The sequence below is a fragment of the Opisthocomus hoazin genome, unplaced genomic scaffold, assembly GCF_030867145.1.
Source record: "Opisthocomus hoazin isolate bOpiHoa1 unplaced genomic scaffold, bOpiHoa1.hap1 HAP1_SCAFFOLD_123, whole genome shotgun sequence".
In the NCBI taxonomy this organism is placed as follows: Eukaryota; Metazoa; Chordata; class Aves; order Opisthocomiformes; family Opisthocomidae; genus Opisthocomus; species Opisthocomus hoazin.
In genome coordinates this window covers 130123-152168 of record NW_027448885.1, presented here as the reverse complement: position 1 = coordinate 152168, position 22046 = coordinate 130123, and the positions used below count along the sequence as shown (strand labels likewise).

The window sequence follows — 22046 nt, the reverse complement described above, 5'->3', positions numbered from 1 at the left end:
AAATGTGCGTTGAGGGTGGGGTTTTGCTTCGGGAAGGGGGTTTGGGGCCAGTGCCACAAAGCAAGATATTCCCTTGGGTGTTTTTTTTCTTTTTTTCTCCCTTTTCAAGGCTTTGACTGGAGAACTGCCCGGCAGAGCTGCGAAAAAATGGTGTTGAAGGGGAATTTTGAGCCTGTGCAAACCCAGCGAGGAGCGAGAGGGTGAAACGGGGGGGGGTTTTGCGAAACGGGGTCGGCGTTGTGAAACGAAAAGCGAAAGGAGCTGGGGGGGAGCGGTTGAGGCTGTTTATTGAGCGGGGGAGGTTGTCAGGGTAGTGGAAAGGTCTGGTTTTTGGGGGTCAGGGGTCTGGTTTTTGGGGGGTTCAGGGGCAGAGGGTGAGCAGAGCCGGCCCCTCGCCCAGCCAGAGCAGCGGCCGGAGCCGTTCGCCGGCGAAAGCGGCCGGGGGGAAGGCGAAGATTTCGATCTCGCTGTCGGCGTCGCGGAAAGCCACTCTCCCACCGCCGTAATCCAAAGCCACCTCGATTCGCCTGGGCGCGCGGCCGTGGGGCAGAGACGTGGGGCTGGGCCAGGTGAGAGCCTGCAGCCGCCCCAACCACTGCCCCACGGCCCAAACCCCCCGTTCGGGGCTGAGACCGAAGCAGCCCTTCCGTGAGACGAACTCCCGAGCCACCCCCAGCGCCCAGTCGGCTCCGGGACGAACCTCCACGGCCCAGCGGTGCCGGCCCCCCGCGAAGCCCTGCCGCCCCAAAACGCACCGCAGGGACTCGAAACGCTCCGTTCCCGAGGGGGGAGGAACCGCGGGGGATTCCCGGCGTCCCGCCGTCCGGCCGTCTGCCGACACCAGGATTTGGGGGTGAGCTGTGGCCGGGTCCAGCGTCACCGTTGCTGGAAGGGGGGGAGGGGAGAGGGGTCTTAGCTCCCAATATTGCACCCGAGCGTCAGTCCTGGGCGTTGCAAAAGAGCAGCAGCTCAAAACTTTGCACCCAAGCATTGGTTTGGGGTGTTGCACCGGAGCTTCATCTCCAAATCTTGCACCCAGGCATCCACCTTGGGTGTTTCAGTGGAGCTTCAGCTCCAAATCTTGCACCCAAGCACCAGTTCCAGGCATTGCACCAAAGCTTCAGATCCCGATATTGCACCCAAGCATCCACCCTGGGTGTTTCAGGGTAGCATCAGCTCCAAATATTGCACCCAGGCATCAGTTTAAGGCATTGCACCAGAGCTTCAGCTCCCAATATTGCCCCCAAGCATCCACTGTGGGTGTTTCAGTGGAGCTTCAGCTCCAAATATTGCACCCAAGCATCGGTTTGGGGCGTTGCACCAGGTCTTCAGCTCCCAATATTTCACCCCAGCATCGGTTCCAGGCATTGCCCTGGAGCTTCAGCTCCCAATATTACCTCCAGACATCCACCCTGGGTACTTTGGTGGAGCTTCAGCTCCAAATATTTCACCCAAGCAACGGTTCCAGGCATTGCCCTGGAGCTGCAGCTCCCAATCTTGCCCCCAAGCATCCACTGTGGGTGTTTCAGTGGAGCTCCAGCTCCAAACCTTGCACCCAAGCATCAGTTCCAGGCATTGCACGGGAGCTTCAGCTCCAAATAGTGCACCCAAGCATCCACCCTGGGTGTTTTAGGGGAGCATCAGCTCCAAATATTTCACCCCAGCATCGGTTCCCGGCGTTGCACCAGAGCTTCAGCTCCCAGTATTGCCCCCAGGCATCCACCCTGGGTGTTTCAGTGGAGCTTCAGCTCCAAATATTGCACCCAGGCATTGGTTTGAGGCATTGCACGGGAGCTTCAGCTCCAAATATTTCACCCAAGCATCCATCCTGGGTGTTTCAGGGTAGCATCAGCTCCAAATCTTGCACCCAGTCATCAGTTTGAGGCATTGCATCGGAGCTTCAGCTCCCAATATTGCACCCAAGCATCCACCCTGGGTGTTTCAGTGGAGCTCCAGCTCCAAACCTTGCACCCAAGCATCAGTTCCAGGCATTGCATGGGAGCTTCAGCTCCAAATCTTGCCCCCAAGCATCCACCCTGGGGGCTTCGGTGGAGCTTCAGCTCCAAATATTTCACCCCAGCATTGGTTTGGGGCATTGCACTGGAGCTTCAGCTCCAAATAGTGCACCCAAGCATCCACCCTGGGTGTTTTAGGGGAGCATCAGCTCCAAATATTTCACCCCAGCATCGGTTCCCGGCGTTGCACCAGAGCTTCAGCTCCCAGTATTGCCCCCAGGCATCCACCCTGGGTGTTTCAGTGGAGCTTCATCTCCAAATATTGCACCCAGGCATTGGTTTGAGGTGTTGCACCAGAGCATCAGCTCCAAATATTTCACCCAAGCATCCACCCTGGGTGTTTCAGGGTAGCATCAGCTCCAAATCTTGCACCCAGTCATCAGTTTGAGGCATTGCATCGGAGCTTCAGCTCCCAATCTTGCCCCCAAGCATCCACCCTGGGTGTTTCAGTGGAGCTTCAGCTCCAAATCTTGCACCCAAGCACCAGTTCCAGGCATTGCACGGGAGCTTCAGCTCCCAATATTGCCTCCAACCATCCACCCTGGGTGCTTCGGTGGAGCTTCAGCTCCAAATCTTGCACCCCAGCATCAGTCCCAGGATTTCCTCCTGAGCACCAGCCCTGGGAATTGCATCTGGATGTTGCACCAGAGCTTCAGCTCCCAATATTTCACCCCAGCACCAGTTCCAGGCATTGCCCTGGAGCTCCAGCTCCCAGTTTTGCCCCCAGGCATCCACCCTGGGTGTTTCAGTGGAGCTCCAGCTCCAAATCTTGCCCCCAGCATCGGTCTGCGGCGTCGCACCGGAGCGTCGGCTCCGGATTTTGCAGCCCCACCTCGAGAAGCTGAACCTGAGCAGAACCTGAGCGCCGGCCCCGGGGGGCTGAAGCCCACTCACCTCGCCGGTATCCCCCCGTGTCTTCCTCCAGGGAGCACCCCAAGAGGTCTGGAAACAGAAGGCGACCCCGGGGATTCGCACCCCTGGATCCAGCTCCGGGGCTGCCCCACGTCCCCCCCATTCCGCATCGAGGGGGGACACACTCAAACCCCCTCCTTGCGGGGCATGGCCTCCCTCCACACCTAATTAGTGTCCTAATTTGGGTGCTAATTAACAGCCAGCAGCCCTCTGCAGCTTCCCACCCCCTGAGGCTGCTCTAAAGGTGCTAAATCCCTGATTTCTTTTTTTAATTAAAGGGGCATTTGTGACATTTGGACCACACTTTGCCAACTTTCGGGGGTCTCTGCCCCCCCAAACCCCACTCCAGGCTCCCGTCTCTGCTTATTAAACCCCTTTTTTGTCCCTTTCCCCCCCCCAAACACCTCTGAACTGCGTCACTGCCTCTGCCAGCGCGTCGGTTTTCAGCGTGAAATCCTCAAGCTCCGCTTCCAGCTCCGGCATCGGCGGCAGCGACGGCTGCGCCCTCCGCTCCGTGCACCTCAGGGGAGGCAAATCGGGGTGTTTAATGCCGAGAAATCCCCAAATTTCCCATGCCCTGTGCTGCAAAATCACGGGGAAAGCTTTATTTCCCCGGGAAAGGCTCCAGCTCCTGCAAGAAGCGACGGGAGATCCCCGTCGCTGCCAAGCTTGGGGTCAACCATCAACCTCCCCCGGCTCAAAAGGAAAAATTCCAGGGGGGAAAAGGATGCAGGGTGAGGAGGAGACCCCCAAAGCGGAGGATTTAGGCCCAAAATTGGCGTTTCTGGTGATGCTTTTTGGCCCCGGTACCTGCTCAGGGTGATCTGGGCATCCTGAAGAGGAAGGGAGAGAGATGCTCAGGGCTGTTTTCCTGGGAATAAAAACCAAAAAAGGGGGAAAACAGAGGGATTTGGGGGCAGGATTTGGCTCACCCGTAGCAGCTCACCGTCCGGCTGCCGGCACTTGGCCTGGAGCTCGGCGCGGCGTTGCCGGAGCCGGGCCAGCTCGGCGGCTTCACCGCGACGCTGCTCCTCCAGCCCTCGGCGCAGGCGACCGAGATGGGTCAAGAACCGCGATTCCTGCTCGCCCAGCGCCCGCCGAAGCCCTTCCAGCGCCACCAGCAGCTTCTGCTTCTCGGCATCGACTCGAATCTGGGGGATGAAGGGAGAGGAGGAGGATGCTGGAGGTGGGGATGAAGCAGTTTGACCCCCCGCCGGCGGCAGCACCCACCAGTATCTCCCGTCTCGTCTCCTCCAGAGCTGCCGCCAGCCCGGCCCGTCGCTCGTCCTCCTCTTGCAGGGCTTTGAGGGCAGCTTCGAACCGCTCCTGCGACCGGGGAAAAGGGAGTTTGGCTCCCGGAATGGGGGGAAAAATGGGGAGCTGGGACCCCTAAAGCTCCAGGGATACGGCCAGCATTGGCAGCCCCGTCCTCAGATGATACGTGAGCGTGTATCCACGTTGTAATCGGATTTATAGCAATGCTATACGTCTACCCACACATTATCCATCTATTTTTCTAAATATCTAGTGATATAAGGCCACTACAGGTCTCCCAGCCAGGCTGGGGTACCCCATCTCTCCAAAACCTCCCCTAAAAAATCCCCTCGAACGCCCCAGCTCCCCTCTGCCCCCCTCTTCTTGCAACCCCAGCCGCGTCCGGACCCCCCTTGGGCACCCCCATTTCCCCTCCGCGCCCGGAAGCGGAGCAGGAACCCTCCACGGCGCAGGAGGAGCTTTGAAATCACTGATATTTAGAGTTTGGCTCCCCAAACTGCCACCTCCCCGCCCCGTCGCTTACTTAAACCTCAGCAAGTTGCAGCGTTTCGGCTCAGTTTGGACTTGTGGTTGCTTATTTTTCCCCTGGAAAGATGGGGAAAAGCTTTGCCCCATCTGTAAATGCATATTTTTGTGGGCTGAGCTGAAGGGAAATTGGGTTTTTAGCCTCGCTCAGGCGGGGAGAGGGAGTTTGAGGCAGGGTTTTCGCTCACCCTGTACTCACGAGCGGCCTCTTCGAGGGGCACGGTGGGGTGGGCGCGACGCTCGGCGCAGGCAGCGCAGAGAAGGATCCCATCCCGGCGACAAAAAAGGGTGAGAGGTCGGCGGTGCCGCCGGCAAAACTCTGCCGCCGCCGGCATCGCCAGCTCCCGGACGGCCGCCACCACGTTGGCCAGCTGCCGGTTGGGCCGAAAGCCGTCGCGGGGGAAGGGCAAGCGACACTGCGGGCAGCAACCGGCCCCGGCGGCAGCCGCCGAGCAACGGTCGAGGCAGCGGCGGCAAAAATTGTGGCCGCAAGCCAGGAGCATGACGGGATCGCGGAAGAAATCCAAGCAGACGGCGCAGGTGGTTTCCTCCTGGAGGTTTTCCACGGCGTTTTCCGCGGCCATGGCGGAGGCCAGGGGGTTGGCGAGGGTTTTTGTTTTGTTTCTTTTTAACGAGCGCTCGGAGTGAACGCCCACGCGAAGGGGCCGGGCGATGGCTTTCCTGGAAGCGGCGGAGGGGCAGGAGGCCGCTGTTGGCAGCCGGAACCTCGTAGGGAGCAGCGACGCGGAGCTTATCCAACGTTCCCACCGCCCCAGCGATCAAACAACGCCCAAGGACAAGGCCAGAGAGGATTCAACGACGCGGGGAGCGCAGGCAGCAATCGCCGCGGGTTTCGGAGAGGTGATTTTATTTGCAGGGTGAGTTTTCTACCCCCGGGGGAAGCAAACCGCGGCCGGAGAGCGGCTGTAGGAAGCAGGGCTGAAGGCAGGAATGCGAGGAGCGAGCGGAGTTCCTGCGGGATCCCGCCGAGCTCGTGCAGATCGCAGCCGTGTCGCCAGCAGTAAGCCCGGCGGGGGGTTCAAAGCCAAATAAAAACCCGCCGCTGAACCTCAGCACCCAAATCGGGCGTGAAAAATAAGAAGCAGAGGAGGAAAGCGAGCGGGCGCAGGGGTCTGTGGGTGGGGGGGGGTTGTTGGAGCAGCCTCCAGCCGCAGGTGCCGAGCTCCCGTCCCCGGAGGGAGTAACGTTAATGCCGTTGTGCAGGAAAAATAATCCAGGGAACCAAAGCAAACAAGCATCTTTGAGCTGGAAGTTTCACTTTTATAGAACATAACTCACCTTAAAATAACTTTAAAAAGAAGAGACTAATCGGGGATTGTTATAGTTACAAATAAGGCTGATAATATAGTAAAATATATTGAATATTCCCACACCGAGCTGTAAAAACCGCGGGTTGCTGAGCCCCAAATTAATCAGCTTTGGCTTTCCCGCGGAAATCAGACAGCCCTTTCCTCAGGGGAAAACCGAGGTGCTGCCACCCCCCCTCCCGGGCTTGCGACGAGGGCAAAAAAGAGGCCGAAACGATGCCAAAAAACCCCGTTAATAGACCCCGCTCCGCCCCCGCGGGAGGGGGGAGCCCACCTCCGCCGCCGGATCGCCAAGCTCCATTCTCATTGGCCGGCGGCGCTCAGCCAATCGGACGGCTCGGAGCCTCCGGCGGCCAATAGGAGGCGGCGTTTGTGATTCCCCCTTCCCCGCGGTTCAGAGCCGCGTGGGGGCCTTCGAAGGACGGCGGGGGAGGAACCAGAGCGAAATAAACCCCGAGGTTTGAATGGCGGCGGCTCTCTGGGCGGAAAAAAGGCACCAAAAACCCCTCGAAAACTTTTTGGGTTTCTGTTTTGTGGTTTTTTTTTGAACATGTGTTTTGTCAGAAGAGTTTGCAGCAGGGCTTTTATTAGTTAAAAAAACAAACTCCATCTTTCACTAATTTTTAATTTTTTTAGGTACTTAAGAAGTTTTTCCAAGCAGGATTTGAGCCTAAGAGAGGCTTTGGTGGTGGAAGAAGAAACAAGGATTGCGGTAAATTCAATTATTTCACCAGAATTACTATATTTCCTGATTTTCTGTATTTATGTGCTTCTGCAGAAAATAAAACTAAAATTTATAGTGTACTGAAATTGTATTTATTGTTATAAACAGCGTCTGGAGTGGGAGCGTGCTTCGCGCCCACTTGACTCCCTGGCGTAATAATTACCACCTTTAGCGCTTTTTTTAACACTTTTTTTCCAAGGGCGTGGCCGCAGGGACGCGAAGGACCACGCTGGGGGGGCTGAACCCGACCCCGGCGCTCCCCTTGGGGCAGCGGGGTGGTGTTTTGGGGGGAAAAACCCCCCTTTTGGCGGCGGCGGGAGTAGCGGGGAGGCGGAGGCGCGCGGGGTTGCGTCCGCCAGGGAGGGGAGGGGAGGGGGACGAGCGTGGGAGCCGCTGCCTCGGTTTCGCCCGCCGGGGAGGGGAGGGGGGCGCGCGTGGGAGCCGCTGCCTCGGTTTCGCCCGCCGCCGGGGTATATAAAGGGCCGGCGGGCAGCGCCGCGCCGCAGTTCGGGGGCGGCGGTGGAGGAAGAAGGAGCTCCCCAGCGCTGAGGGGAGCGGCGCGGCGCTTCGCAGCCGCCGGCGCGGCCCTGGCCATGCTGCCGGGGAAGGGGGTGCTTCGAGCGCCGGCTTCGAGGGAGACGACGACCGCGCCGCTGCAGAAACACCGCCGACTGGCGCTGTCGGATCTCATCCTGCACATTGTCAGCCAATGCCCGGGCCGCAAAGGCGCTTCGCTGCCGCTGATTAAAAAGGTTCTCGCCGCCGAAGGGTACGATGTGGCGAGGAACAGCGGGCGCTTGAAGGCGGCGCTCGGCCGCTTGCTCGACAAAGAGCTCCTGAAGCGGGTGACTGGTAGCGGCGTCGCCGGGTCGTTCCGTATCGGTAAGAAGAAGGCGGAGAGAAGCGGGCGGCGCGGGAGGGCGGCCGGTGAAACCAGTAAGCGCCCGGCTGGGAAGAGGAAAGGGCCGAGGCGCGCTAAAGCCACCGCGCAGCGGCTGAAGAAGGGGGGAAGACCGCGGGGAAGACCGCGGGGAAAGGTGGCGGCAGCAGCAGAGCAGGCGGCCGGGGGCGCGGAGCGGGCCGCGGGTCCGGCGCTGGCGGCGGCTGAGTCGTAAGACCGCGGTGGATGGAGCAGTGAAAGTTGAACTCAAAGGCTCTTTTAAGAGCCACGTTAGGGGGTTCAGCGGCGGAGCTGGTCACGGGAGAGTGGGGGGTGCCGGCTTCTTTCAGCGGGGCTTGGAGCGAGGGAATAAACTGGTTTTTCGTTGTTTTTTCGGGGTGTGGCGGTGAGGTGCGAAGAATGGGCTGCACCGAGGGGCGGCCGCCGCCTCGCCACTGAAAGAGCTGCTCCGAGGGCCGGGCGAGGCGGGGAAAGAGCCGCACCGGGGGGGGGTGGGTGCTGCCTCGCGTCACTGAAAGAGCTGCTCCGAGGGCCCGGCGAGGCGGCAGCGAGCGGGGGGTGCGCTGAGCGAAAGGTGCGGGGGGTGAGGGGGTAATAAAAGCTGCGCCGAGGGGTGGTTACGATGGGGCGGTGAGGGAGGGGAGGGGTGCGGCGGCACTAAAAGATCTGCTCTGAAGGACGGCCGCTGCCAAAGTGTCACTGAGGGAAGGGGGAGGCGGTGCTGGGGGCTGCACCGAGGGGAGGGTGAAGCGGCACTAAAAGAGCTGCTCCGAGGGACGGCCGCTGCCCCGTGTCATTGGAGGAGCTGTGCTGAGGGACGGGAGGGGGTGAGCAGCACTGGAAGAGCTGCACCGGGCAAGGGCGAGGCGGCACTAAAAGAGCTGCTCCGAGGGACCGCTGCCGCCCCGTGTCACCGAGGAGCTCTGGGCGGAGCGAGGTGGCACCGAGAGCTGCGTGGATGGAGAGGAGCGAGGCGGCGCTAAAAGAGCTGCGCCGCGGGACAGCCGCTGCCAAAGTGTCACAGAGGGAGCTGCGCTGAGGGACGGGAGGAGTTAAGGGTGGGGTGAGGCGGCACTGGAAGAGCCGCAGCGGGCAAGGGTGAGGCGGCACTAAAAGAGCTGCGCCGAGGGACCGCTGCCGCCCAGGCCGAGGGCCGCTCTGGGGCTGATGTTGAAGGCGCTGCACCGCGGGACGGCCGCTGCCCCGTGGCACCGAGGAGCTCTGGGCGGAGCGAGGTGGCACCTGCTGCGCTGGGGGGGGAGTGGGGCGGCGCTAAAAGAGCTGCACCGCGGGACAGTCGCTGCCGGGGTGTCACTGAGGGAGCTGCGCTGAGGGACGGCCGCTGCCCGGGTGTCAGTGGAGGGAGGGCGAGGGGTGAGGCGGCACTAAAAGAGCTGCGCCGGGGGACCGCTGCCGCCCAGCCTGACTGGGGACCGCGTCGGGGCTGATGTTGAAGGAGCTGCACCGCGGGACAGCCGCTGCCAAAGTGTCACTGAGGGAGCTGCGCTGAGGGACGGGAGGAGTTAAAGGGTGGGGTGAGGCGGCACTGGAAGAGCCGCACCGGGCAAGGGCGAGGCGGCACTAAAAGAGCTGCGCCGAGGGACGGCCGCTGCCCGCGTGTCAGTGAGGGAGCTGCGCTGAGGGACGGGAGGAGTTAAGGGGGGGTGAGGCGGTGCTGGGGGCTGCACCGAGGGGAGGGTGAGGCGGCACTAAAAGAGCTGCGCCGAGGGACCACTGCCGCCCAGCCTGAGCGTGAGGGCCGCGCCGGGGCTGATGTTGGAGGAGCTGCACCGCGGGACAGCCGCTGCCCCGTGGCACCGAGGAGCTCTGGGCAGAGCGAGGTGGCACCTGCTGCGCTGGGGGGGGGGCAGTGGGGGCGGCGCTGAAAGAGCTGCGCCGAGGGACGGCCGCTGCCGGGGTGTCACTGAGGGAGCTGCGCTGAGGGACGGGAGGAGTTAAGGGTGGGGTGAGGCGGCACTGGAAGAGCCGCACCGGGCAAGGGCGAGGCGGCACTAAAAGAGCTGCGCCGAGGGACGGCCGCTGCCCGCGTGTCAGTGAGGGAGCTGCGCTGAGGGACGGGAGGAGTTAAGGGGGGGTGAGGCGGTGCTGGGGGCTGCACCGAGGGGAGGGTGAGGCGGCACTAAAAGAGCTGCGCCGAGGGACCGCTGCCGCCCAGGCCGAGGGCCGCTCTGGGGCTGATGTTGAAGGCGCTGCACCGCGGGACGGCCGCTGCCCCGTGGCACCGAGGAGCTCTGGGCGGAGCGAGGTGGCACCTGCTGCGCTGGGGGGGGAGTGGGGCGGCGCTAAAAGAGCTGCACCGCGGGACAGTCGCTGCCGCGGTGTCACTGAGGGAGCTGCGCTGAGGGACGGCCGCTGCCCGGGTGTCAGTGGAGGGAGGGCGAGGGGTGAGGCGGCACTAAAAGAGCTGCGCCGGGGGACCGCTGCCGCCCAGCCTGACTGGGGACCGCGTCGGGGCTGATGTTGAAGGAGCTGCACCGCGGGACAGCCGCTGCCAAAGTGTCACTGAGGGAGCTGCGCTGAGGGACGGGAGGAGTTAAAGGGTGGGGTGAGGCGGCACTGGAAGAGCCGCACCGGGCAAGGGCGAGGCGGCACTAAAAGAGCTGCGCCGAGGGACGGCCGCTGCCCGCGTGTCAGTGAGGGAGCTGCGCTGAGGGACGGGAGGAGTTAAGGGGGGGTGAGGCGGTGCTGGGGGCTGCACCGAGGGGAGGGTGAGGCGGCACTAAAAGAGCTGCGCCGAGGGACCACTGCCGCCCAGCCTGAGCGTGAGGGCCGCGCCGGGGCTGATGTTGGAGGAGCTGCACCGCGGGACGGCCGCTGCCCCGTGGCACCGAGGAGCTCTGGGCGGAGCGAGGTGGCACCTGCTGCGCTGGGGGGGGAGTGGGGGCGGCGCTAAAAGAGCTGCACCGAGGGACGGCCGCTGCCCGGGTATCAGTGAGGGAGCTGCGCTGAGGACGGGAGGAGTTAAGGGTGGGGTGAGGCGGCACTGGAAGAGCCGCACCGGGCAAGGGCGAGGCGGCACTAAAAGAGCTGCGCCGAGGGACGGCCGCTGCCCGGAGTCGCTGCGCTGAGGGGTGGGGGGGCTGCTCTCCGTGGGTAAAGCGCTTCTGGGGGGGGTGTGTCCTCAATCAGGTCCGCTCACGCGTAGGCGTGCGTGGGTGCGTGGCGGCGCAGTTCTCAACCCGGTCCGACGCTCCGCGTGCCGCTGCCCCTCGTTCAGCCGTTGTCTCCTCCCCAGGCTCTCAGAATCAATAAACGCCTTAAAATTTATCCTCTGTATTTAAAACTTTTTTTAATTTTATTTTTCGGTTTATCGAATGGCGAGCAGCAGCAGCTCGGCGCCGCGCGGCCGGTTTCTAAGCGGGGAGGGGCGGAGCGCGGGGTCTGCGGCGGGTCCCGAATCCCCCCCACCTCCCACGCTGTGCCCCCCGCCGGCTCCTGCCCTGCTCGGGGCTCTCGGGCCGCGTCCCGCTCTTCCTCACCCTCCCCGCACCCCGCTTCTGTCCGCGAGAGCTGCGGGAGAGGAACCGCGCTGGGCTCCCGAGGTTCGCCTGGAACCCGAGCAGGGTAAGGGCAGGGAAAACGGGGCGAGAGGACCTGGGGAGGTTCGCCGGTCCCGGCTGCGCTCCGGCTCCCCCCGAGCTGCCTTCACTCGGGCAGCCTCCTCTTCCTCCCGAACCGCCCGAGTCCAGGTGCTGCTTCGCTCGCTGCAGCCCAGAACCTCTGCCAGCGCCTTCGGTCGCCGTTCACTTCCCCACCAAGAAATCAAAATATTTTGGCTTTGCACCATTTTGGGGGGGGAAGAGGCTTGAGGGGCCGTAGGGAACCGATCTCACCTCGCAGCTCAGCAGATCCCCCAAAAATCTTCGTGGCCGGCTCCGCAGGTGCGAATTTCCTCACCCACGAGCTCTCTCCTTTCCAGGCTTTACTGGCGCACACCTCGCCGCTCCCATCCTCGGCTCTGTCGTGTGGAAGGGGCCGCAGCCAGGTTTAGGGCCAAAATTCCCCCCGTTTCCTCCTCATGCCGCAATAATGCACATTTTCTGCACCACTTTTTCTTTTTTCCTCCTCTCTGTCCCCAGTTGAGAAATGGCCCTGAAATGGGGGGAACAGGCGCAATCGGAAGGTGCAGGAGGTATCGGAGCGCGTCGTGGCCCTGTCTGCGGGTGGGAGATTGGAGGTCTCCTCCCCCCCAGCCGATAAAAGCTGGCGGAGGCAGAGACGGGACCGAGCTTTCACTGAGCCGGTGCCAGGGAGAGGGGAAAAAACTCAGAGAGGGGAAAAACCTCTGAGAAAAGGGGAAAAAAACCCGAGCGGAGAAGCAGCTGGTGGAGGAAAAGCAGCCGGAGGAACCCCAAAACCAAGGAAAACCCCAAAAGGGTCACAAGAGGGAAAAATCCCAGTGCTTCCAGGTGGGTTACGTCACCCTGCTGTCTTTTTTTGGGGGAAAAAAAGGAGATTTTGAGCGCTTTCACCATCCCCTCAGCCAGGGAAGGAAAGCGGATTTACCTTTACTTTGCCCTCGGGATCTTTCCCTGGGATTTAAAGGTGTTTTGGGGTGGTTGGGCACGGTTATTAATCGCTTCTCGTCTGCCCGTAACGATCCGGCTGCGGAAATTTGGGCCAGCAGCCGCACGGCTCCTGCTTATATCTGAATTTAAGGGGGATTTTTCCCACCTTTCCCCCCCTTTCCCTCACCCACCCGCTGCTTTAATTCCCCTCGGGGCAGTTTTCCTGGGAAAAACACGCGGAAAAGCAGCGGCCTGTCGGTTTCCGACCACGGCGGCGCCGTCTGTCCAACCATTTCTGGGTTTTTTTCCAGCACCCGTTACTGCGGGCAGCACCGTGTCGGCACCCAGAGCCCCGCGCTGGGTTTCGGAGGCCGGATTCGAGGCCCTTTGGCGCCGGCCCTTATCTCCCCCCCGCACATTGACCCCGGGGCCAGTGGCAAATTTCTCTGCCTCTCGCAGGATTTCTCCGGGCGCGAGCGCCGGACTTGGCTTCTCTCCATTTCAGGGATTTTTCTCACTCAAATAAACCCTGGAAGGATCCGATCGCCCGAGAAAATGAACGGTGGAGGCAGGGAGGGGTTGAAGATGTTTTCCAGCGCGAGGAATCGCGATTTTTGGATACAGTCGTATCTCCAACTCCATCCCAACGTGCTCCTCCTCTTCCCTTCGTAATCATCGGGGAATGAATAAATTTAATCCAGCTCTGGGGGTCTTCCCACAGACGAACCGAGCTCCTTCGCAACCGCTGGAGAAAAAATGGCATTTGCTGTCAAATATTTTGATTAAACGCAGCGGCTGAACCCGTTTTCTGGCATAAAAAGGGGCGAAAAGCTGAGACGTGCCAGCTGGTAGGAGAATTATTTAATTTTCTTCTTTCTTTTCCCTTTCTGTGTCTCCAGCTGGGAGGGGAGGACGTCGCGGGCGCGATGGCTTTCTTCCTCAAACCACGGCCGCGCACGTGGGATCTCGCCCTGGACTACCATGCGGCAAAGCAGTTTGAAGGTAACCAAAGGCGGCCGGAGAGGAGCAAAGAGCCGGTTCCTGACGTCTTGTGGGCTGCCTCAAGCAAGGTGGCCAGTGGAGCTGGAGATCCTCCAGCTCTGCCCTCTGTCTCCCTGGCTCCTCCATCTCCAACCTCTGTCTCTTGCCTCCTGCATCTCCAACCTGGCCTGGAGATCCTCCATCTCCGACCTCTATCTCTTGGCTCCTCCATCTCTGACCTCCATCTCTGACCTGGCCTGGAGATCCTCCATCTCTTGGCTCCTGCATCTCCAACCTGGCCTGGAGATCCTCCATCTCTTGGCTCCTGCATCTCCAACCTGGCCTGGAGATCCTCCATCTCTTGGCTCCTCCATCTCCAACCTGGCCTGGAGATCCTCCATCTCTTGGCTCCTCCATCTCCAACCTGGCCTGGAGATCCTCCATCTCCGACCTCCGTCCCTTGGCTCCTCCATCTCCAACCTCCATCTCTTGGCTCCATCTCCAGCCTGGCCTGGAGATCCTCCATCTCCAACCTCCATCTCTTGGCTCCTGCATCTCCGACCTCACCACGCCTCTCCCTTTCTCCCTGAGAAATACCCAGTGAAGGGGATTTTGGGGGCGCGTGTGTGCTCTACCTCTGAGTTTGGCTGCTGACTCCTTCTCTGCTTTGTTCTCCAGTGGACGTGACCCTGGATCCAGCCACGGCGGGTCCCGAGGTGATTCTCTCCGAGGACCTCAAAGAGGCCACCTGGGGTAGACCTGGACGCCGGTGGCCCGAGGGGCCGGGCCAGTTCGACACTGACCCGTGCATGTTGGGCAGCGAGGGCTTCACCTCGGGCCGTCACTACTGGGAGGTGGAGGCCAACGGGCGCTTCTGGGCTGTTGGGGTGGCCCGCGAGTCGGTCCAGAGGAAAGGCAGGGTCCTCTTCAAGCCCAACGCCGAGATTTGGGGCTTGCAGAAGTACGACGAGCTCTGCGTGGCCCTCACTTCTCCTTCCAACACCTCTGTCCCGCTCCTCAACGGGGAGATTGGGGTCTACCTGGACTACGAGGTGGGACAGGTCTCCTTCTACGCCGTCGGCAGCCGCCAACGCGTCTTCACCTTCCCCGTGGCCTCCTTCAGCGGAGAGAGGGTCTTCCCCTACTTCTGCGTGCTCCTCTCCACCATCAAGCTGTCCCCCAAGGGCTGATGCGCTGACGGGGTCCCTCCGCGGTGGTTGGAAACGCTCCTGGATGCTCCTCAGCTCTTATTTTCCAGGTCTTGGAGTCATTTCCAGTTCAGCTCATGGTCCTACCTGCATCTTCGATGTCTCCATTCTGGGTTAAATCCAAGGGGGGTTCGGGTCCGAGCTCCTCTCATCTCAAAGCCGCTGTTTTTGGATTTGTCCAAAGTTCATTAGCGGGAGCTGGGCTTCACCGAGCTGGTTTTGAGCTGAAAACTTGGGGTTTTCTCCCAAACTCAGCCCCCTCTGAAGGTTTCTTTTGCTCACCTCGGTGTCTGTCACAATTTTAATCAAATTAAAAATCGGATTTTTCCTAGTCTTTGCATTAATACCAGCCACTACCTCAGTTTGAAACTGATTTTTGTCATCATGAAGATGTGCTTTCCCCCCTCCCCCCCATTTCTTCTGCTGTTCCCCATGTTCAGGACGTATTTCCGAGTAATTAACGTGTGATTGATTAGAAATGTCCTCAGAATATAATAAATACTTTTTGGTTTTTGCTGTAAGAAGGAGGAGGCGTCTGCATTTGACCACCACCAAACTCCCTGAGCCGCACAACGACCCCCCCAAGGCTGCCTTGGCCCCCCAGGGCTGCCCCACACGGGATCCCATATATATATCTCTCTCTCTATATATATAGTATTTTAATATTTTACTTATTTTTGAATACATTAGTGTCTTAGCAAGGTCTTAAGCCAGCTGCTCTCAAGCTCCCCGAGGAAGGCCTGAGGTTGCAAAGGGTCCCCGAGAGGGCTTTTCTAAGATAATTTAACCACCTCTGCACACGATTTGGTAGAAAAAGGGGAAAATTTCTTACAGTAAGAGTGTCGGGGGCTCAAAATGGCCGAGGCTGAAGCGGGGAGGGGGAGAAGAGTGGCAGCTCTGCAGAAATATGGAGTAGGGACAATAAAATTATAGAAATAGAAAATAATAGAAAATAATAGAAAATAATAGAAAATCATCTCGAGCTTCGTGATGGCTCCTGGCACTCAGCGGAGTGTTCGCTCCCCTGAGGAAAGCGAATTCTGCAGCACACCGCACTCCTCCCGCGCAGCGAAACTCAACTCGCCTCCGTCCCCCAGAAGTAAATTTAACCCAAAACCTCCCGTCTAAACGCCTTATTTTATTTTGTCTCTTTATGAAGTCAATTATTTGTACGCCACGTCCACTAAAAGACTTCTCCTTCAAAAAAAAATCTGCATAAAGCATAAATCCCAACGCTTAATTTTCAAGATTTGCTCCGATGCAAATCAATATTGTGATTTCACAGGGGTTTTAGTTCATCTAAGGCTAACGAAGCGGTTTGGTTGCCTCGGTTTTTCTTTAATTCTCATTTACATCCCCAAGTTTGATCTATTTTTCAAAATAAGTCCTTGCAATTCTTAATTTTCCATTATCCAGGTGAAGTTGCGGCTCTGTGGCGCGTTCAGCGCCCTGATGCCAAATTGGTTCTTTGCTCAAGGCAATCAAATTATCTGATCATTTTGATTAATTCTGACATTACTTCATCCATTAAATTGGGCCCCGGGGAAAGAAATGGGATTTTTTGAGTGGGAACCTGGAAACGGGTCTGAATCGTCTTCGCGGTAATTTCTGTGCGCGCCGGCGATGTCGACTTTTTGCTGAATTTACTCAAAATCTCCTCCGGTGGCTCTTTGGATCGAGGCTGTTCCAGGCCACAGATTCACCCTGTTCCCCCTTTTTAGTGTCTAAGCAGAGAAAACATCCCAAACCCCGGCTGGACCACCCCGAATGCACCAAATTTCCATGGAAATTGGGGTTTTTTCACCTTTTCTTCAAATTTTGGAATCACCTGGCTGACCGTTTCCCTCGCAGAAGGGTTTTTTTTCTGGGATAAATCCACCAAAAACCCCCCATCCCTTGGAAACCATGGAGAGCTGCGTTTCCAGCACCGATTTAATCACCAAACAAATGATTTTTGAAAGCCGAGCGCGTCGCCGGGGACCCTCGTGCCGCTGACCCTTTTTAGAGGTGAAAAGCGGCTTTTCGGCAAACCCACTTGTACTCGGCGCTGCAAACCTCCGGCTGCACCCGCAGCCCTTTCAGCACCCAGCAGCTGCGCTCGCTGGCGGCACCCGGGAGGGGAAACCTACGGGATGAACCGGCGGGAGGGGAAAAAATCAAAAAACAAAACAAAAAACCAAGAGAACAACAAAAAAAGCAAGTTTTGCATGGCGAAAGCGTGCCGAGCTGCGGATGTTGCACCCCCAGAGCTGCCTTTCCCCCCCATCCATGGGCTTGGAGAGCTCTCTCCCTCCTAAATCAGTGCGGCTCCTCTGCACCGAGCTCCGGGGTGTTCCCCATCACTCAGGGTCTTGGTCCAGGAGGAAACAAAAATCGGTATTTTTCCACCCGGAGAAGCCGTTGGATATTTTGTGGAGAGGAGTTGGGACCTTTTCTTGGCCATGCTTGAGGGCTGAGCTCAGCTCGGGGCTTTCCCGGCCTCGGGGAGAACTCACCGGTTGGTGTCCGGTGTGGAGCCGTGGGTCCAGCTCCGGTCGGGCTCGGCGGTGCTGGGGAACACGTGGACGCCGATCCAGATGGGGTACAGCCCCTTCGTGTGGTTGTTGAGGAGCTCCTGGAAGGGAAGACACCAGACTGAGGGGATCGTCCCCCTCCCCAGCCTCGCAGGGACTCGCTCACAACCTCGCCACCCTCTCCCCAAATCACTCAACACCTCCCAGACCTCTTCTCACAACAACCCCAAGAGCTGGGACCTTCACACCTCAACCCTGGTGATTTTGGGGGGCTTTACCAGCTCATCTCTGCCACGGCTCATCACCATCCGAGCTCTCCTCTCCACGCAGTCTTCCTGGGCGCCCCGCCACGGCTTGCTGGCTTGAGAAAACCAGTAACACTCCCCGCCGTGGGACAACCAGTCCTGGGGGCAAAAATCGCAGGTGGAGGCACCTGGGGAGAAGGGAAAAAGGAGGCCCGAGCTTCTCTGATCTCCATAGCGCTTCTGGAGGATGGCATTGCCTGAGGGGTTTAGGAGCCAAGGATCTCCACCACTGTTAAAACCGTTCAGCGCTGGTGGGAAACGGCTTCAGCTCTTTGGGGGGGAGCTGGAAGAAGACCCTGGGAGTCATCAGCGCCGCTAGAAATCCGAATTACCTGCTGCGTCACCCAGGGAGGCATGGCATGAGGGCTTGAGGAAGGACACCAAGTTCTCCAAGGCTTCCTCACACCCCTTTGCGAACTCCTGAGGTACGTGGTCCTTGGTGGAGGCCAGGAGACAGGCTGGGGGGTCACCACACCAGGAAGAGCTGGACACTGGGGAACAGATGGGAAACCGTGACCCAACGGAGCACATGGGAGTACGTACTCGGAGCAGGATTTGGGTGCACTCCATGGCTCATCCATCTGGCCATCCAGTTGCCCACCGTCTACTGCAGCTGGGCTTTGGACAAGTGTTCTCATCCATCCATCCATCCATCCATCCATCCATCCATCCATCCATCCATCCATCCATCCACTGCAGTTGGGCTTTGGACAAGTGTTCCCATCCATCCATCCATCCATCCATTCATCCATCCATCCATCCACCCACTGCAGTTGGGCTTTGGACAAATGTTTCCATCCATCCATCCATCCATCCATCCATCCATCCATCCATCCACTGCAGTTGGGCTTTGGACAAGTGTTCTCATCCAACCATCCATCCCTCCATCCCTCCATCCTCTCCTGCAGTTGGATTTTGGAGCATTCACCCCCAGGATTCAATCCCCGAGGGCCCAAACCTGCCAAGCCCTCGCTGGCAGCAAAGCAAAGGTCAGCGCTGACGTCAACCCCACCCGACGCCGCGGTGCTTTCTCGGCTTTACGCCAGCTGTGAAAGCAGAAGCCGAGCAGCTTCTCGCACCTTTTGGAAAATGAAACTGCTGCAGAGAGCCCAAAGTGGGGAAGAAAATCTGCCCGGGGAGGGGGATGGGCAGCACGGTAGAAGGCCCCCGACCCGCTGGTGACCACATCTACCCACCCAACGCGCCCAAGGCGCCGGCCGTCAGCGCCAGGAGGACGTTTCCAGCCAGCGAGACCTTCAGCAGGGAGCAGCAGGAGCGGGCGTTGGGGTGGCTTTCTGCGAGGGAGAAGGCTCAGCGTGAACCCGGGATGCGGGGCTGGGCGGCGCCCGCTCGCCACCATCACGTACGGGTCAGAGAAGCTAAAGGTGCTCATATATATGTGCATATGCACGCTCTCATTTGCATATCCGACCGCCTGTATGTAGATGCGGTCTTGCAAATGTTCAGCAAAGCCACGCATTGATTGTGCCATGGATGCTTGGCTCGAGGAACGCTTTAGAGAGCCATCAGAATCCTTTAAAATTCCTTAAAATTCTTTAAAAGGCATTACCATTCCTCAAAATTCTTTAAAATTCCTAAAAATTCTTTAAAAGACATTACAATTCCTTAAAATTCCTTAAAATTCTTTAAAAGCCATTACCATTCCTTAAAACTCCTAAAAATTCTTTAAAAGGCATTACCATTCATTAAAATTCTTTAAAATTCCTTAAAATCCTTTAAAAGGCATTACAATTCCTTAAAATTCCTTAAAATTCTTTAAAATTCCTTAAAATCCTTTAAAAGGCATTACCATTCCTTAAAATTCTTTAAAATTCCTTAAAATCCTTTAAAAGGCATTACAATTCCTTAAAATTCCTTAAAATTCTTTAAAAGCCATTACCATTCCTTAAAACTCCTAAAAATTCTTTAAAAGGCATTACCATTCATTAAAATTCTTTAAAATTCCTAAAAAATTCTTTAAAAAGCATTACCATTCATTAAAAGTCTTTAAATTCCTTAAAATTACTTAAAAGCCATTACCATTCCTTAAAACTCCTAAAAATTCTTTAAAAGGCATTACCATTCCTTAAAATTCTTTAAAATTCTTTAAAAGCCATTACCATTCCTTAAAATTCTTTAAAAGGCATTACTATTCCTTAAAATTCTTTAAAATTCTTTAAAAGCCATTACAATTCCTTAAAATTCCTTAAAATTCTTTAAAATTCTTTAAAAGACATTACAATTCATCAAACCTCTTTGAAAATCATTTTAAAAAATCAATAAAATTCACAAAATTTCACTAAAATTTGTTAAAAGCTCATTCAAACCGGAGCCCAGCGTCGTGTCGGCCATCGCGGCGTCCGCCGGGACGTGGGTGACCCTGCGAAACGCTGTTCTTGGGGCGGCTCTTCGCGACGGGGGGGTTGGCAGAGTGGTTGCCACCACACCCGGACTTCGCCCGCCTCGCGTCGTCAGGGAGTTTTGGGGAAAGCCAGACCGGGAAATAAACAGGGGGAGAAGGGTGCCCCTCCCACCGCACAGGGAGGAGGAAAAACAACACAAATATATGGGGGGGAAAAAAAGAAAAAAGCCATTTTGACAGCGTGCTTTAGACCCCAGAAGAGCCGGAGAATCGCAACGCCGCCGCGGCCGAGCCCCGACCCCAGCGGGTTCCCAGCCCAAAGCTGGGTGACGCCCAGGAGTTTCTCCGCTTCCCCAAATCCTAGCTGTTATCCCAAATTTTAATTTTTTTTCCCCATTTATGAGCAGTATAGGGACGCCGCCGTGCGGAGCGGTGAGGTGGGATCGCTTCGTCGCCACCCAGCCCTTCGCACCAAGCAGCCAAACCGACCCCTGCCTAGAAGGAAGCTTTGCTCCGTTTACCGTCCTCACATTCAAACAGGAAGAATTTTTATTTTTTAAATAAAAGGAGATTTATTTCAGGAAAAATTAAACCGAGTGACTTACCGGGGTGCCTGGGCGGGGGGATGCTGCTGCCCGGGCACGGCTCTGCTGGGACCTGCAAGTCGACGTAAACCGTTTCCAGCACCATCGTAACGCGCTGTCACCAGCCTTAAAAAAAAGGAAAACAAATTTAAAAATTAAACTCAACGAGCGGCGGGTCGCACCCCGTCCCGAAGCGCTCACGCTCGTTCTCTGCTGGCGTTTCAGTTCTCGGCAGAGAAAAGCGTTTCGCTGTGCTCGGAGGAAGGAAGGGGGGGATGTGGGCGCGCGTCGGGGGCTGCCTGCCCAGCTGGGGCCACGCCGATCCCCTTTGGGCCAAATAATGAGAATATTCACCATTTTTTAAATTTCCTCCCTATTCTGGTGGTGTATTTTCTTTTTAACCCCCTCACCTGGGTCATTTTCCAGCATTTGGGGGTGAATTAAAGAAGTTTTTCCCTTTATCGTCGTCTCCGAGGTGAGCGATGCTCCTCGGCGTCGCACGAGCGGAGTCTGGCCGCGGGCGCAGGAGCAGCGGTGCCTGGTCCTGCCCCGATCCCGTCCCTCGCGGGCGCAAAAGAAAGCAGAGGAAATATTAAAGAAACTTTAAAAAAATTCAGGCTAGAATTGAAAGCAGTAACAGAAATGGCCGCAGGGGGGAACCACGGGCCGAGGCGCATCTGGGCGCTCAGTCGCTACCTGGAAAAAGAAGTTGCTTTAGTCTTAAATATGAAAGATTTAAATATTAAAATTTTTTAGGAGTTTTTTTTAGTTTTTTTAGGTTTTTAGTTTTTTAGGTTTTTATTTTTTTAGATTTTTAGGTTTTTCAGGATTTTCATTTTTTATCTTCTTAGTTTTGTAGCTTTTTAGGTTTTTAGTTCTTTAGGTTTTTCAGTTGTTAAGTTCTTTAGCTTTTTATATATTTTTAGGTTTTTTTTAGCTTTCTAGGTTTTCTTTTAGGTTTTTAGCCACTTAGTTTTATAGTTCTCTTACCTTCTTAGGTTTTTCTAGTTTTAAAATTTTTAAATTTTGTTTAGCTTTCTTAGTTTTCCAGTCCTTTAGTTTTTTAGCTTTTTAGTTTGTTAGGTTTTTCAGTTGTTTAGGTTTTTCAGGTTTTTATATTTTTTAGCTTTTTTAGCTTTCTAGGTTTTCTTATAGGTTTTCAGCTGCTCTGTTTTATAGTTCGCTGCTTAGGTTTTTCTGTTTTTAAAATTTTAAAGTTTTTTTAGCTTTCTTAGTCTTTCAGCTCTTTAGTTTTTTAGCGTTTTAGGTTTTTAGTTTGTTAGGTTTTTCAGTTGTTTAAATTTTTAAGGTTTTTATATCTTGTAGTTTTTTTAGCTTTCTAGGTTTTCTTTTAAGTTTTTAGCCGGTTAGTTTTATAGTTGTTTTAGCTTCTTAGGTTTTTCTATTTTTTAAATTTTAAAGTTTTCTTTAGCTTTCTTAGTTTTTCGGTTCTTTAGTTTTATAGCTTTTTATTTTTTTTTTTTTTTTTTTAATTTTTCAGGTTTTTTTGGTTCTTTAGCTCCTCAGTTTCCAGTTTTTTACGGAATCACCCCGCCCGACCAGCCGGATCCAGGAGGGTTTCTCAGCCCTGCAGGCAGCAGCACAGCTCCGCACGCGGCTTCGAAGCCAGCGCACACCCCAGCCCCAGCCACCGACTTCACGACGGCGGCGACGCGCTCTGCCACATCACAGAATCACAGAATGTTTGGGGTTGGAAGGGACCTCTGTGGGTCCCCCAGCCCAACCCCCTGCCCAAGCAGGGTCACCCAGAGCAGGCTGCACAGCACCGCGGCCAGGCGGGGCTGGAATATCTCCAGAGAAGGAGACTCCACAGCCTCCCTGGGCAGCCTGGGCCAGGGCTCCGGCACCCTCAGAGGGAAGAAG

The 22046-nt window shown here is 56.7% G+C and overlaps 3 protein-coding genes across 13 annotated transcripts; 1 reads left to right on the top strand and 2 right to left on the bottom strand.

Annotated features, from left to right (window-relative positions):
• Positions 1-179: 179 nt before the first annotated feature.
• On the bottom strand, positions 180-5311 carry LOC142359663 (zinc finger protein RFP-like). Of its 5 annotated transcripts, XM_075412137.1 has the most exons (8): positions 4916-5311; positions 4158-4253; positions 3874-4078; positions 3738-3760; positions 3332-3509; positions 2910-2957; positions 701-885; positions 180-527 (listed from the first exon to the last, which is right to left on the bottom strand). In XM_075412137.1, exons 1-8 carry the CDS (start codon positions 5309-5311, stop codon positions 306-308), a joined length of 1353 nt encoding a protein of 450 aa, XP_075268252.1. In that variant the 3' UTR covers positions 180-305. The 5 variants fall into 5 exon arrangements, with proteins under 5 accessions (XP_075268252.1, XP_075268251.1, XP_075268248.1 ...); XM_075412133.1 differs by having other exon boundaries at positions 181-885; XM_075412135.1 differs by having other exon boundaries at positions 182-885; positions 3332-3447; positions 3860-4078.
• Positions 5312-11078: 5767 nt separating this feature from the next.
• Positions 11079-22007, bottom strand: LOC142359657 (killer cell lectin-like receptor subfamily B member 1B allele B). Of its 7 annotated transcripts, XM_075412113.1 has the most exons (8): positions 20573-22001; positions 20184-20288; positions 18413-18511; positions 17549-17707; positions 17190-17344; positions 16894-17012; positions 11535-11659; positions 11089-11447 (listed from the first exon to the last, which is right to left on the bottom strand). In XM_075412113.1, exons 2-8 carry the CDS (start codon positions 20266-20268, stop codon positions 11347-11349), a joined length of 843 nt encoding a protein of 280 aa, XP_075268228.1. In that variant the 5' UTR covers positions 20269-20288; positions 20573-22001; the 3' UTR covers positions 11089-11346. The 7 variants fall into 7 exon arrangements, with proteins under 7 accessions (XP_075268223.1, XP_075268230.1, XP_075268229.1 ...); XM_075412115.1 differs by lacking the exon at positions 18413-18511 and having other exon boundaries at positions 11084-11447; positions 17190-17315; positions 20573-22007; XM_075412114.1 differs by lacking the exon at positions 18413-18511 and having other exon boundaries at positions 11087-11447; positions 20573-22004.
• On the top strand, positions 11953-14380 carry LOC104332265 (butyrophilin subfamily 2 member A2). Its single transcript, XM_075412117.1, has 3 exons — positions 11953-12110; positions 13109-13211; positions 13869-14380. The coding sequence occupies exons 2-3, from the start codon at positions 13136-13138 to the stop codon at positions 14378-14380; spliced, it is 588 nt and encodes a 195-aa protein (XP_075268232.1). The 5' UTR covers positions 11953-12110; positions 13109-13135.
• Positions 22008-22046: the final 39 nt, after the last annotated feature.